This window comes from Loxodonta africana, chromosome 2 (assembly GCF_030014295.1).
Source record: "Loxodonta africana isolate mLoxAfr1 chromosome 2, mLoxAfr1.hap2, whole genome shotgun sequence".
NCBI classification, from domain to species: domain Eukaryota; kingdom Metazoa; phylum Chordata; class Mammalia; order Proboscidea; family Elephantidae; genus Loxodonta; species Loxodonta africana.
In genome coordinates, this window is record NC_087343.1 from 166,831,816 (window position 1) to 166,847,312 (window position 15,497).

Here is a 15,497-nt window from a genome sequence, read left to right on the forward strand (position 1 = left end):
CACCTCATATTCTCTTCACAGCAGAGCTTTCTTAAAGGTTTATCTTCACACTGTTTTTGCTTCCATTTGTCTTTTGCTTTCTCCATGCCCCTGAAATTGCATGTTTTCATATGCTTCCCCCACCCTCATCCCAGTCCACATTGCAAAACCCATTGGATGCTATGCTGTTTTTGTACTTGACTTCTCATTGGCACCGTTGACCAACACCGGTGTTTTGAAGCCTCCTCTTCTTTTGGGTCGTGCCATGATGCTGTTCTTTCCTGGATTCCCTCATCCTCCTCTGACAGATCCTTCTCAGTCTCCTCCCATAGTCTCTTTTCCTCTGCTGGCCCTCCACGGTTTTTCCTTTCTTGAGTTTGCTTATACAAAGCCCTGGACTTATCGCTTCGAGTTCTGATGACTGCTAAATGAAGATCCCTAACCTTAAGCCCTCTGTGACCTCCAGCATCATGTAAGCTATTACCAAATGGACATCTGAACTTGGTGTCCCAGTGTCAGCTCTTTATCTATGTGTCCAAAACAAGACTGATCTCCCTCTTCAAAACCTTCTCCTCCCCCATGTCTCCTATGCTGGTGAGTGGTATCACCTCACACCAAGGCACCCAAGCAAAGAACCTGGGAATCACCCCAAGTACGTTTCTTCAATTTTCCATTACCCCCACAATTGAGTTCTGTATAATTTATTACTAATATCTTTCTTTCTCTCCTTCCCATTTCTAATACGTCTGCTCTGGTTCATGTCCGAATAATATTAAGTCATTTAACAAATATTTATCTAGTGTCTACTATGTACCAGGAGACCCTGAGTGGCACAAATGTTAATGTGCTTAACCGCTATATGAAAGGTTTAGATTCAAGTCCACCCAGAGGTACCTCAGAATAAAAGCCTGTGCATCTACTTGTGAAAAAGCAGCCTCCTGAAAGCCCTATGGAGCATAGCTCTACTCTGATATATATGGGGTCGCCATGAGTGGGAATTGACTCAGTGGCAACTGGTATGTGCCAGGTTCTTTGGATACAACCATGATTAAAATGTGTATAATCCTTGGCCTCATTGGATTTTACATACTAGTGCAGATAAAAGTAATACATAAACAAATATATTAAATAATTTAAAACTGTGGTAGGAATGGTAAAGCAAATATATAATGAGGTGAGACAGAAAAAAATGAGGGTCAGGAAGGAGGCCTCTGAAGATAATGACATAAAGTTAATAATCCTTTACATTTCTACAGCAGTCACAAAGGGCTTTCACACCAATTACTCTGTGTGATCCTACCCACCATTCTCAGAAGCCAGATGCCTAGGAGAAAAGGAATCTCAGAGGGGCTAACCAGTGGCAGAGTTAGAACTCAAACCCGGCCTCTTGACTTCTGGTTCAGGGCTGCGGTCATTGCCCCTTAATGTCTACAAACAAGACCACAGTTGTGGACTGTAGTAGGATTGGGTATCACCAGTCACCAGGGGTCCTGGCCACAGTGTGCGGGTCTCCGGGCTAGGCTAGTCCCACTCTTGGCAAGAGAGGCTCAAGCACATGTTTTATTAATGGAAATACTGTGATTTGTGCCCACAGGATGCCAGCACACACGCACACACTTTCACTCCTCCTTCCATGTATTCATAAATTTCAACTATATACTTGCCCCCACACATGCACATACCCATATGTACAGATATATACATACTGCTTCACATTTAAGTACTCTTATTCACATGTATGCATATAAACATTCACATGAGAGAAGCACATATATAAATATGCTGACTCAAATGCTGGTATATACTTAAGTATGTCCTTATTCATTCACAAATATCCACATACACTTCCTTGAACAAAAACAATACTCTCCATGTGCGTGCACACTGAAGAACTTTCCCATATTCATAGAGATACATACACACTCATGCTTAGACATATCCACACGTACATATATAAACACAGAAATACACATACTTATCTCCACAGGGTCACTATGAGTCGGAATGGACCCAATGGCAGTGGGTTTGATTTTGGTTTTTTGGTATCTCCATACCTATACATGGGCATACACATTTCTTTTTGAAGTTACATGTCTACATCTTCTCAAACTAGAACACACATATGCTAGTTTGAGTAGATGTATACATGCCTGTGTGCACATTTGTACTTGCACAAACACACACAACCCCACAATACACACATGTACGTACATACTACACAGACACACAGAATGCTGCAGTGTTCACACTATGCACGCTCCTAAGCACATGTGTGCAGGCAAGCTGGGTGGCTCCCTCTAAGGTCCAACTCCAGATCCTCCTCTTGTAGATTGCCAGAGGGGCTGCTCTGGACCTGGGCCCTTCTCCCTCTTCTCCCTTGTTCATTACTTTTCTGACTTCTCTTGCTGGAAAGGTCAGATGAAGGACAGGCACTCTCAGCCCTTCTCTCGTTAGGAATGGATAGAGACCCCTGTTGCTTTGTTGGCTGCCTCTCTCTGCTCTCAGGTCTGGTTAGCTCCGGTGAATAAAGCTGGGCCCTGGGAGGCAGACAGTCATGCCTAGGGACTTCAGCTGTTTATAGAGCTGCTGTGCACTCCCACTGCTCTTGGAGAACAAACACAGACCAGAAAGCTCTGGTTCCAGGACTGTGTCCATACTACCATGGACCTAGGGTGCACCACCAGTTCTTTGTGTAGTTGGAGGGGCAGAGCCCTGGGCTGGAAGTCTGGAGACGTGGGCTGGCTCTGCCACTAATTAGCCTTGAGGCCATGGGCAAGTGCCATCCTCTCTCTGGCCTCCAGTTTCCACGTTTGTTTAATGAGGTTCCTTTTCAGCTCTGATTCCCTGTGATGCAAAACAAACAAACAAACCCAAGCAAGGGCTGGGTAATCACAAACATTCAGGAATTATTTATATTTCACTCAGGAGGAGAGTCTGGGCTTTGAGGTGAGAGAGATCTGAGTTCAAATCCCACCTCTGCCACTTGCTAGCTTTCTATCCTTAGGCAAGTAACCTAATCTTTCTGATCCTCAGCTTCCTCATCTGTAAAATGGGGATAATATTTCTTCATGGGGGCTATTATGAGATCTAAATGAGTTGATATATACAGAAGTGCTTGGAACACTGCCTGGCACATAGGAACATTTAATGTGTGGTTGTTGCTCTTGTTATTAACACGAATTCAACCTTGCTCACCCGGTACGCTCTGGGTGTCAAGGAGAGACTTGGGTAGGAAAGTGGTCGGAACTGTTCGGTTGGGAGGCCCTACGGGAGAAATAAGCTGAAGGGAGGAGAACCCTTGGCCACTGCAAGGAGTATTGGACCTGGGTTCCTGTCCTCACACCATCCATTCTATGGCATGTGACCTCGCTCAAGAGACTTTGCCTTTGTAGGCACCACACTCCCTCTTTGTAACAGAAAGGACTGGATTAGAAATATCTTAAAGTTTCTTCTAGTGTTAGTGTTTTAATTTTTTAAAATCATCTGCAAAGTAAATAAAACATATAGATAATTAAGAGATCATTGGAAGAAATCACAGTACTATGGAATGTGCAAGCCAGAAAATGAAAACTCCAGCCCCACTTTGAGTTGACTTTCATAAATAAGGAGAAAACTGCATCACCTGGTATTATGGGGAGCCCTGGTGGCGCAGTGGTTAAGAACTTGGCTGCTAACCAAATGTTGGCAGTTCGAATCTACCAGTCACTCCTTAGAAACACTATGGGGCAGTTCTATTCTATCCTATAGAGTTGCTATGAATTGGAATTGACTTGATGGCAACAGGTTTTTTTGGGGGGTGGGGAGGTTGGTGTTATGGATTAAACTGTGTCCCCCCCAGATATGTCTTGAAATCTTAACACTACACTTGAGGATGTAATCCTGTTTGGAAGTAGGATTTTATTTATTATGTTAATTATACCTGAGTAGAGTGTGCTCTAAATCTAATCACTTCTGACTTATAAAAACAGCAGATTAGACACAGAAATATGCACACATGGGGGGAAGGCAGATGTCATTTGAGGATTATCTACAAGCCAAGGAACCAGTGGCCAGGACTACCTACAAGGAAGGAATCAACATAGCCAAGACCCCAATCTGGACATTTAGCCTCTAGAACCATGAGAAAATAAATTTCTGTTCTTTAAAGACACCCATTTGTGGTATTTCTGTTACAACAGCACTAGCAAACTAAGACACCTGTGGACCACTCCCAAGGAGCACGTTGTTGCTGGTTCTTCATTTCCTTTCTGAAGATTATTTATCTCCACTCCAGGGGACCAGCTTCTCTGGGCTCCCCTTGTTGGTTATCTCCATTACCAATATTTACTCTTTTCCTCTGATATGTGCTGATCTTGACATGATATGGACTGGATTTCCTCTTTTGATAACATTTAGATTGTTTTTAAACATGTTCTATGGCTCCTAACTCCCTGATTTCTTGAGTCTGCTCTCTTCGATGTTATGGCATTGTGGTGCAGAGAAGCCCCTTGTTTGTGGATTACGAGAATTGGGCTCTAATCCCTGCTCAGTCATTAACTAGCTCTGTGATGCAACGTCTCCAAATCTCAGTTTCCTCGGCTGTAAAATGGGGAACACATTGTCTACCACATCTACTTTATGGACCAGTTGTAAGGACCAAGTGCTTGGCAAAGGAATCAAATGAGAAAGTGAGTGTAAAAATATATTGAAAATTATAAGTGACATTTAATAGTAACTGACATTCATTGTGTGTGTAATTTGTCAGGCGCTGTGCTGAGCACTTTCCACGCTCAGGCTACGAGGTAGTTCCTGTTGGTATTCCCATTTTACAGATGAGATACACAGACAGTTGTCCAAGGTCACAGGACTAAGCCTCGAATTTTGCCTGGGCACTGAAGACCATATCCTAATTAGTCTCCTGCACTGTCTCTGTAGAAAGCAATCTGTAGCTTGAATGAAGTCTAGAAAGGTAGGCAGGAGACACAGTGGCAGGAGAGGGGCTGAATAAAACTTTAAAAAGTCCAGGGATTGCTCAAGATCATGGAGATAATCAGCACTTTCCTGCATACTCCATATAGACTAAACTGATGAGGTCAATATGTTAATCACCACTGGGATTTTACAGATGAGGAAACTGAGGCTTAAAGAGGTGAAGCAAATCAAGTCCTCATAGACAGTGAGTGAGCCTGGGTCTATGTGACTCCAGAACCTGGGCTGTTAACCACCATGCAATATAAGGGCATGCTGTTGTTCTTTTGAGATCAAGGAAATATATCTGTGTGTGGTCATTATAGGGAAACAAGTTGGGGGAATGCAGATATGTGCCTCTGTTCTCAATAACCAGCTCCTTCCTTTAACCAGGTGGTCCCTGACTTGATCTGAGAACGATTTATGACTAAGGAAGAGGAGATGAACTGTCAACGCTCAGTGGATGAAGATGATGAATAATGCAAATGCCAATGTGCTTCTTGTTTGGGAGGGAGAAGAAGAAAAGCAGAGGGGCTCACTGGAAACTCTTAGAGGATATCCATTCAAAGTGTCGAAAACTGGCTCTTAGAGCTGGATGGACCATGAGAAGCAGCCAGGTTTGTTCCTAGCCAGCAGGTTGGATCATCTCCATTTGGAGATAACAGGCTTGTTAGTTTTAGGGAGTTTGGTCAGCTGTCCTTTGGATCTGGGCAGGGTCATCTTGATCATATCGGACAGGCCTCTTTGCAAAAGGACAGATTTTGACCCATCTGCTCCATGACATAGAGAGCAGTGGTTTTGCCAGTCTCGATTGAAAGGTTGAATCTAATCCCCATAAATATTTAGGACCAAATGCTGGTATGAATTAACAAATAATATTTAGAATATGGTTTATTTATTTAAAAAAATTGTTGAGTAAGTGTTATTGAATCGTGCCAGCTGCTGGGTGATTTTCCTGAGATAACCACAGAAAATGAGATAACATCCCTGCTCTCGAAGAACTCCCATTATAGTGAGAGAATGGGCAAATAAACAGACTTACAGTCAGTGTAAATGGTAAGGGCAGTTCTACTCTGTCCTATAGGGTCGCTATGAGTTGGAATCGACCCAATGGCAGTGGGTTGGGTTTGGTTTGGTTGTAAGAATTGTAAAATGTGTCATGAGAGTGTATAGAAGGGACCCATCCCAACGGTGGGTCAAGCACACGCATGAACTCACACACGTGTGCATGTGATAGTGTATGAAGGCTTCCTATGTAGGTAATTCTAAACAAAGTCTTAGAGAACGGGAGTTGGAAAGGGAAAGGAGGCTGGGGCAGGTGTTCTGGCCAGAGGTCTAGCAGCATCAAGAGAAGCCTGTAAATCAGAGACGGAGAGCACCACCCATATGGAGAATGGTAAGAAAATCCGCATAACTATAACATGAGGTAGAAGAGGGGAGAGATGAAGCAAGGTAGAGTCACAAGCAGCCTTCTAAGCTTTGCAAAGGAATTGGGGCTTAATGCCTAAGGTGAGGAGAAGACATGGGAAGCTTTAAAGCATAGGAGTGGCACACTTGGATTTGTATCTTAGAAAGACCTGTTGTTGTCGTTGGGTGCCACTGAATTGATTTCAACTCATAGTGACTCCATGTGACAGAGTAGAACTTCCCCATAGGGTTTTCTAGCCTGTAATCTTTGTGGGAGCAGACCACCAGGTCTTTTCTCCTGCAGAACCTACTGTATGAGAAAGAATGGATTGGAGGGGGCAAGATGGAAGTCAGCAAGCACCCTTTGCAATAATCTGAGCAAGCCACAGTGGGAGCCTAAACTAGACTGGGGGCAGGTAAATGTCCAGAAATACTAGATGTTTTAAAGGACTTTAAGATAGTAAAATCTATAGGACTTTGTGACTGACTGGCTTCTTTTTCTCACTCTGCTCATAAAGAGATCACTTTGAGTTACATTTCCCTGATTATTTTTGCACAAGTTAGATCACTCTCTTCACATGAGTACAATTAATTTATCATTTTTAAGGGTTGAGAAAAATTTTAAAGTACCATTACATTTATTTATAATTGTTGCTAGCTGTCATTGAGTCAGACCCAACTCATGGTGACCCAATGTATAAGAGAATCAAACAATTATGATTCATAGGGTTTTCTTTGGCTGATTTTTGGAAGTAGATCACCAGGTCTTTCTTCCTAGCCTGTCTTAATCTGGAAGCTCCACTGAAACCTGTTCAGTATCATAGCAACATGTAAACATCCACTGACAGACAACCGGTGGCTGTGCTAAGGTGCATTGGCCGGAGATAGAACCTGGGTCCCCTGCATGGCAGGTGAGAATTCTACCACTGAACCACCCCTGCCCTCTATTTATACTAATGTAATATTCACTCTTCACAGAAATTTGAAAAATATAGAAATACAAAAAATAATTACAAGTCTATGATCCAGAGATAAACAAAATGAACATTTTGGCATTTTTCCTTCTAATATTTTTTTCCTAGTATAATTGGTTTATTTAAAACTGTTTACTATGGAAGAGTTTAAATACATACTTATAAAAATAGAGAGAAGAGTACAATCAATCCCAATATATTCATTTCAACTTCTTCAACCATCAGTCTTCTGCCATTTCTGTAGCTGAATTTTAAACCATGAACAGGTCTTCACATTTTTTTTTTTATTCTAAAAATTTAGCCTGTTGATATCAGTTTGTTTTTGTAATCCTGGGTGTTTCACATGTCCTAGCCCCCCTAGCTCTCTGTCCTCCTTGGCCATTTTTCAGATATTATGTCTTCATGTAAAACATTGATTAAATAGGACAATAAAAACATCCGAGTCTCATGGTATACAACTGCGGACCTGAAAAAACACCAGATTTCCCATCACCTTGAGAAAGACCAATGCGGAGGATAAATGTTTCAGGGAGAGAGAAATCCCCAGCAGGAAACAAGCAGCTTGTGCTATGATTCACTCACCATGGTTGTCTCAGCAATGGAACCAAAGCTGTTGATGAAAATGTTGCAGCTCACGTTCACCGGGGGACCTGCCAATCAAGAGAGAGATTCCTGTTCAGCTCACTGGCCACGGAGAAGCCCACCAGATAGGACCCATTCCTGGGGACACCGAATTCAGGGATAGATCCCTCTTGGTGGAGGAGACCCTTGCTTGCCCTCCACCCCACCCCAAAGCACCTGGGATTCCCAGGTGCTATTTAACATCTTCATGCAGGACTCCTTTGTCCCCAAGTGAGCACTAGGTACAGAACACCAGAGGCTGAACCGAGATGTACTTTAATTTACACAGGCTGATTCATCATCCTGCCATATGGTTGAAATCCCTTCCCCAAACCCCACAGGCTGCCTTCTAATTTGTGGCTGAAATGTATTTATGGCTACAACATTTGGAGGCCATCTTGGGAATTGCAAGGAACAGCAAGTTCTTTGCCTTGAACTTATGAACCGGGAATGATTGCCTGAAAGGGCGTTGATGGGAATTACCAGCTGAGGAATCTAGGGGGAACCTCAAGCGAAGTCCACATGTCTTTGTTAAACATTTCCCAGCCAAGTTTTCTGAATCCTTCTGCAAAGGATAGAAAAGAAGTGGAGGCATATTCCCAGCTTTGGAATCTCATGACAGACAGATCTCTACCTAGCTGTAGTCCAATCTCCTCATTTTATGCTATTAATTAGTTATAGCAGCTACCATTTACTGAACATTATGAGATTTGGCACTGTGCTCAGGGTGTTACTAACATTATCTCATGTAAAGGTATGGTTATTACCTCCATTTTACAGGTGAGAAACAGACTCAGAGAGGTTAAGTTATTCGTCCAAGGCCACACAGATAGTAAATGGTTGAGCCAGGGTTTGAGTTCAAATTTCTCTAATTCTATAGCTAGTGGTCTCAGTGGCTAAACTTGTAGGGTTGAGAATCAGAGAAAAGAAAGGGCATGCTCGCGGTCACACAGACAATAGCACTGGGCCTCACATGAGCTGACAAGAGGGCCGGCATAAAATAATCAGCAAGACCATGGGTAAGTGTGATAAAAGCAGTAGAAGTCCAGGTAAAAGAGAGGTTCTGGAGAGCAAGGCAAACTGGCTACGGCTGCTAAACAAAAGGTCGGCAGTTCAAATACACCAGGCATTCCTTGGAAACTCTATGGGGCAGTTCTACTCTGTCCTTTAGGGTTGCTATGAGTCGGAATTGACTCAACGGCAAGAGGTTTGGCTTTGGTTCATAAAGGTGATGAACTTGAGCTGACCTTGAAGGGTGGGTGGTTGTTGTCAGCTGCCATTGAGTTAGCCCCTGACTCACGGTAACAACAGGCATGATGGGAAGAAATGGAATGAATGCCTGGTCCTGTGTTATTTCCATGATAGGTTGCAAATTGAAGAATTGTGATTTGCAGAATTTTCTGTGGCTGATTTTCAAAAGTAGATCACCAGGACTTTCTAGTCTGTCTTAATCTGGAAGTTTCACTGAAACTTGTTCAGCATCATAACAGTACCCAAGCCTCCACTGAAAGGTAGGTGGTGGCTAAGCATGAAATGCATGGACCAGGAATTAAACCTGGGTCTAGCGTTTGGAAGGTGAGAATTCTACCGCTGAACCATAGGACTTGGAAAATAGGTCATAATCCTTCACATGACAATTGGGATTTACAGTTTGCAAGTGTTCTCAGGTCTGCCTTCTTGTGGATCCCATGAGGTGCTGGGGTAGATGGGGCAGACTGTTATCTCTGCTTCACAGATGGAGTACAGAGGGTTTTAGTGACTCGCCCTGGCTTGCTGAACTCATAAATGGTAGAGCCAGAACTTGAACACGGGTTTTATGATTGCGGAAAGAAGAAAGCAGATATCCTTGCGTGCTTGGGTACCCACTCCTTCTTTTCCCTCTTGAAAGAGTAGCCTAAGCATTTTACCCAACCTCAGCCAAGATTTCCTGCTTTTCAGAAGTCTTGGTGTAGAGGAGGGGGCCCAGTACTAGACTGAGAAGCCAGGCTTTCCTTTCAAGGAGTGTCAAGACTTGCTGGGTTTTAGACAAAGCTCCAGCACTCACTGGCTGTTTCACTCGGACACTCCCCTTCTCCTTTCTGGGTCTCAATTTCCCCCACTCATCTGGAGGGAGAGTAGCTCTTGATCTCAGCAGTCACTCTCAGCTCAGGTATTTTGGATTCCCCTATGGATGCCATCCATTTGAATTTCAGGGTTAGCGGATTTCAGGGCTGGAAGATTTTTTGAAGGTCACCTAATCAATTGGATCCCAAACTCTGATCTGTGGTAGAATCACTGGGGGAACTTGTTAAACTGGGCATTCCTTGGCCCAAGCCCAGACCTAGTGAACCCAAATCTCTGAGGATGGGCCCAGAATCTGTTGTTTAACAAGGTACCTAGGTGAGTCTCATGCACAGCTAGATCTGGGAACACCTGCTATAGAGCAGCTACCCCTTGATGGCTGAGCACTTGAACACTTCCAGCAGCGACAAACTCGTTAAGTCCTGAGCAGCCCTTTCCATAGTTGGATAGCTCTGTCTGTTAAAAATTTTTTCTTTATGCTGAGCTGAAATCTGCCTCTTTGTCACTTCCACCTAAACAAAGGCCCATTCTTTTTTTTTTTTTCTTCTCCTCATTTAGACTCAGACCCAGGTTTTTCTTTTCATTTAGACTCAAACCATTAAAATGCCCCAAAGAGTTACTGCCTGTGCCTTGAAATGACGTACACAGAGTTCCCACCCAGGGCCTGTGAGTGTCTGGTGCTGTGACTCCCATATAAATTAGATCCTAATTTATGTGTGCAAGAGGGAGCCAGCCAAAAGGACCCCATGGGGAGGTGCGGTTCATTGAAATAAATCTGAAATTAAATTATCCTCGAGAAAATTACAATCTGGCTGCCTTTGGCAGCAGGATAATGTGTATATTTCATTAAATATTAAAGTTTAATTTTGCTTTCGTGTATGTGTTTGCACTGGGCCATGCCCCTGATCCTGGGAGCCATTATCATACACACAGTCTCAGAGAAAAGACAGACTATCAGAGCAGAAGGGCCTCAACCACTGAATCATTTCACAGATACAGAAACAGAGGCCCAGATACATGGTGTGATTTATTCAGGGTCACACATATAGGGGGAGCAGAGAGAGGACTAGAATCCAGTTATTGTGCTCTTTACTTCCCTGTTACGATTTCTATTGCCATTATGTTCTGCAGATGGTCCCTGCTGTCCCTGGCTGCTGTGTCTTTGGGAGAGTCAGGAGCAGGGAAAATTTCTGATCCGTTAAGGAGCTGTTGAGTGATTAATCACTCTGTGGAGTTTCCAAACAGTGCAGGCCTCTTCCTATTGTGTCAGGGTCACAATGAGGCCTCATCTGTAGGGCTTTTTCAGAAGCTCTGTGGTTTGTATGGGGCTTTTGGGAATCTCATTCCTGCTGGGTGGACGTGTAAGATGGACAATGGGTTCAGGGGACTAGGGATAGGAGGTCTCTGCATGCCAACCTTTCAGCCCTCACCACTGGGGAAGGAGGGAAATCTTGCTTCCCACTGTCTGGGGCAGGGCTCTAGGAAGCTTCACCTAGCCCTGAGGTGGGAGCAGGATGAAGGGGTTAAAGTCAATGTGGGGTTGGGAGAGCCCTAAGAGATGATTTAATCCTGTGGATTTCGGGCCCAAGTGTCCTGAGTCAGGTTCTGAGCATGAGAAGGGCAAAAGCCCTGATTCCATGATTTCATAGTCTGGGTGAAGTTTTATGTATTTAAAATTTCTACTGCTAAGTAAGTAACTAAAAAGCTAATATTCTATGAATGATAAAAAAAAAAAAAAACAACCAAACCCATTGCTATAGAGTCTATTCCGATCCATAACGACCCTACAGGACAGAGTAGAATGGCCCCATAGGGTTTCCAAGGAGTGGCTGGTGAATTCGAACTGCCGACATTTTGGTTAGCAGCCGAGCTCTTAACTGCTTAGCCGCGTAACTTGGGGACATCACTTAACCACTCTAAGCCGTATTCTTTTGTTTATTCATTCATTCATTTATGAAAGGTTTATTGAGGGCCTTCTATGTGCCTAGCGCAGAGGTATGCACAAAGGATAACTAACACGTGAACCCTGGATGCACACACAGTCATCCAACGCGTCCTACGGGCTGCGGTATTTCTCCTCAGACTGGCATTTCAAGAGAAACCACCAGGGGGCGCAGTGGGCTGGTCCTGAAAACTGCCAGGGGCAGAGGGTGCAATCTGGTGGCCATGGGCCTTAATCAGCTCTTGGACATGTTTGATGTGTGTGGTCGATGATGTTTTAAAAAGGCTTGATTTAGTGGCTGATTTGGAAGATTCACATAAAACCCCAGATTTCAGTCTTATCTTGGAAGGCCTAGGGCTTGCATTCCTACCTGGCAGTCTTGGGGAGGAACTGAGAAATGCTGTACTTAGATGAGCCTCATGCTTTCCTGCTTTCTTTTCGTACGCCTATTCTGCTTCATTCGTGTACAGTTGCTGCCTGGCTCGTCTGGATATTTGAGATTGTGAGCCTGGGGAAGAGGCTTGGGCCTAGTGTGCTGTGACAGCAACCTTGGTTCTTACTTGCCAGTCCTGGGGGAACCAAGATTATGCTAACAATGCTGGGAGATACAGGCTGAGGAGCCAGGTGCTGGGGGAGTGGAGGAGCCTTGAGGTCAACAGGGGTGAGCGGTGAGCCCAAACACAGCCTCAGTGCACCTCTCAGATCCTTTTCCATTTGAAGAGAAGCGTGTGGACCGAGCACTCTGAGGAGACTTGAAGAATAGGGGGCAAAGTGAGCAAATATTGGTACGCTTTACCAACTATCACATCCCTTATTTGGTCTTGGACGTGGGCAAAAAGGAACAGTGAAGAAGGGCATCTGGAATCAAGAATGATTAGGTGGCTGACTGTGGGTTCTTGCACTAAGATTTTGCAGAAATGCTAGAAGGAAGATCAGAGCGCACAGCCCCCCGAGAAAGTCCTTAAGACGGCAGCTGCAGAATTCTGTTCAGAAATTCGACGTGGTCACAACATCCTAAAGCATCAATGAATAAAGGAAACTTCTTTTGCAGTGGTTAAGAGTTTGGCTTAAGAGCTTGGCTGCTAACCAAGAGGTCAGCAGTTCGAATCCACTAGCCGCTCCTTGGAAACCCTATGGGGCAGTTCTACTCTGTCCTGTAGTGTTGCCGTGAGTTGGAATCAACTCGAAGGCAACTGGTTTGGCCATTTCTTAGGTTCCTGGGTGGTGCAAGTGGTTTGCATTCGGCAGCTAATCAAAAGGTTGGTGATTTGAACCTACCCAGCAGTGCCACAGAAGAAAGGCCTGATGAACCGCTTCTGTAAAGATTCCAGCCAAGTTCTACTATGTAACGCATGGGGTGCCATGAGTTGGAATCATCCTGACAGCAGCAGGTTTTTGGTTCCCTTATTATTATAGACATTAAGATCTCACATGATCGTGAGAACTAAAAGAATCTTTTTGGATCACTGAGACTAGAGGTTATAAATAGGCTACCCACAGGGCATATCTGGCTCACAGGCATGTCTTGTTTGACTTCATATGTTTTAAGAACCACTAAGTTTCATGTATAATCTTGATTCTTTTTAGACTATTGGATGATCTAGCAACATCCTGCCCGTAATTTCAGGCTAGGGCTAAGGGGAGGCTGTCCTCTTCAGAGGGCCTGTATCTCCATTTAGGAAACCCTGGTGGTATAATGGAAACTCTGGTGGTGTAGTGGTTAAGAGCTATGGCTGTTAACCAAAAGGTCAGCAGCTCAAATCCACCAGGCACTCCTTGGAAACTTTATAGGGCATTTCTACTCCATCCTACAGGGCTGGTATGAGTTGGAATGGACTTGATGGCAATGGGTTTTTTGGTTTTGGTGATGATGTAGTGGTTAAGTGCTACTGCTGCTAATTGAAAGGCCGGCAGTTCGAATCCACCAGGCGCTCCTTGGAAGCTCTATGGGGCAGTTCTACTCTGTCCTATAGGGTTGCTATGAGTCGGAATCGACTCAACGGCAGCGGGTTTGGTTTGGGTTTGGACCTCCATTTATTCATAGTCTCTACCACTCCCTGTTGTCTTACTTATTTAAATTACCTACCCAACCCTGTAGGTATTTGAAATTATAACCTTTATTTAGGCTAGAAAGGTTCAAAATTATTTGTTAGTCCATGGGGACCTTTCAGCAGATAAGTTTTAGTTGGAAGTCCCTTATCGAAAACCAATAAAAGTGGAGCTGCCTGGGAAGAAGTGGGTGTGGGCTTGTTCACTATGCCTTAGAGCTCCATGAAGCATAGTTTAAAAACCACAGCATAGCCGACTCCATCACTGCAGACATGAGGAAACTGAGACCCAGAGAAAGGGAGACGCTTATCCCAGGTCAGAAAGTAAGTTTGTGCTTGAGTCAAAAGTTGAACCCATTTCCCCACATTCCAAGTTTATACTTCCCTCCATTATTCCAGGGATAGCTATTGTGGTTAGCTGCTATCAAGTGGGCCACTGACGCATGGCAACCCCATGACCAACAGAACAAAACGCTGCTCAGTCCTGTGTCGACATGATCAGCTGGGGACCAGACCGTTGTGGTCAACAGGGTTTTATAGGCAGTCCCTGGATTACAAAAGAGTTCTGTTCCTAAATTTGTCTTTAAATTGAATTCGTATGTGAGTTGGTACAGTTAGGTACAGTATGTATTAAGGCAAACATATATTAAGATAAACATTTGACATAGTATATATCATACCTTTCTATAAGCGAGCCCTAGTGGTGCAGTGGTTAAAGTGCTTTGCTGCTAGCCAAAAGGTTGGTGGCTTGAACCCATCAGCCTCTTCACGGGAGAAAGATGTGGCAGTCTGCTTCTGTAAAGCTTTACCACCTTTGAAACCCGAGGGGGCAGTTCTACTTTGTCCTGTAGGGTCGCTATGAGTCAGAAATGACTTGATGGCAGCGGGTTTGGTTTTGGGTACCTTTCTATGTATAAAAAGCATTAAAGAAACAGTTCTATACACACTAAAACATCTTTAACATAATAATACAGTAATAATAATAATGTCACAAAGTAGTGCTCGTTTATTACAAACCATTGTATGTACCTCAAATTTTTAATATAATAGGTTTACAGGGGTTGGTTCATAACTATGGGTTGTACTTAAATTGTATGTTCGTAATCTGGGGTCTGCCTGTTATTGGCTAATATTTTTAAAGTAGATTGCCAGGCCTTTTTTCCTAGTCTACTTAGTCTGGAAGCTCTGCTAAAACCTGTTCAGTATCATAGCAGCATAGCAATGGGCAAGCCTCCACTGACAGATGGGTGGTGGCTACACATGAGGTGCATTGACTGGGAATTGAACCCCGGTCTCCCTCAAGAAAGGGGAGAATTCTACTACTGGACCACCACTGTCCCCACTCAGATAGCAAATAGGTCTTAATTCACATGCTGACTCCTGGCAACCTGGGGTCCTGTTGAATTGGATTCTCAGAGGCTTTGTCTGGGCTCAGTGGGAGCGAAGGAGGATTTGATTAACACGGTCTGCCTTGGGTAGAGGAAATGAGTCATAGGATTTATACCATGTATTCACTAT

General features: G+C 43.9%; 1 protein-coding gene across 2 annotated transcripts in view; it reads right to left on the minus strand.

Annotated features, from left to right (window-relative positions):
• Window positions 1-15,497, minus strand: part of GLRA1 (glycine receptor alpha 1) — a 97,547-nt gene that overhangs the window by 38,673 nt on the left and 43,377 nt on the right. For both annotated transcript variants that reach the window (XM_064278562.1, XM_064278558.1), the window contains exon 3: window positions 7,890-7,957. In XM_064278562.1, the coding sequence (XP_064134632.1) occupies window positions 7,890-7,957 (68 nt within the window). The remainder of the gene's footprint in view (window positions 1-7,889; window positions 7,958-15,497) is intronic.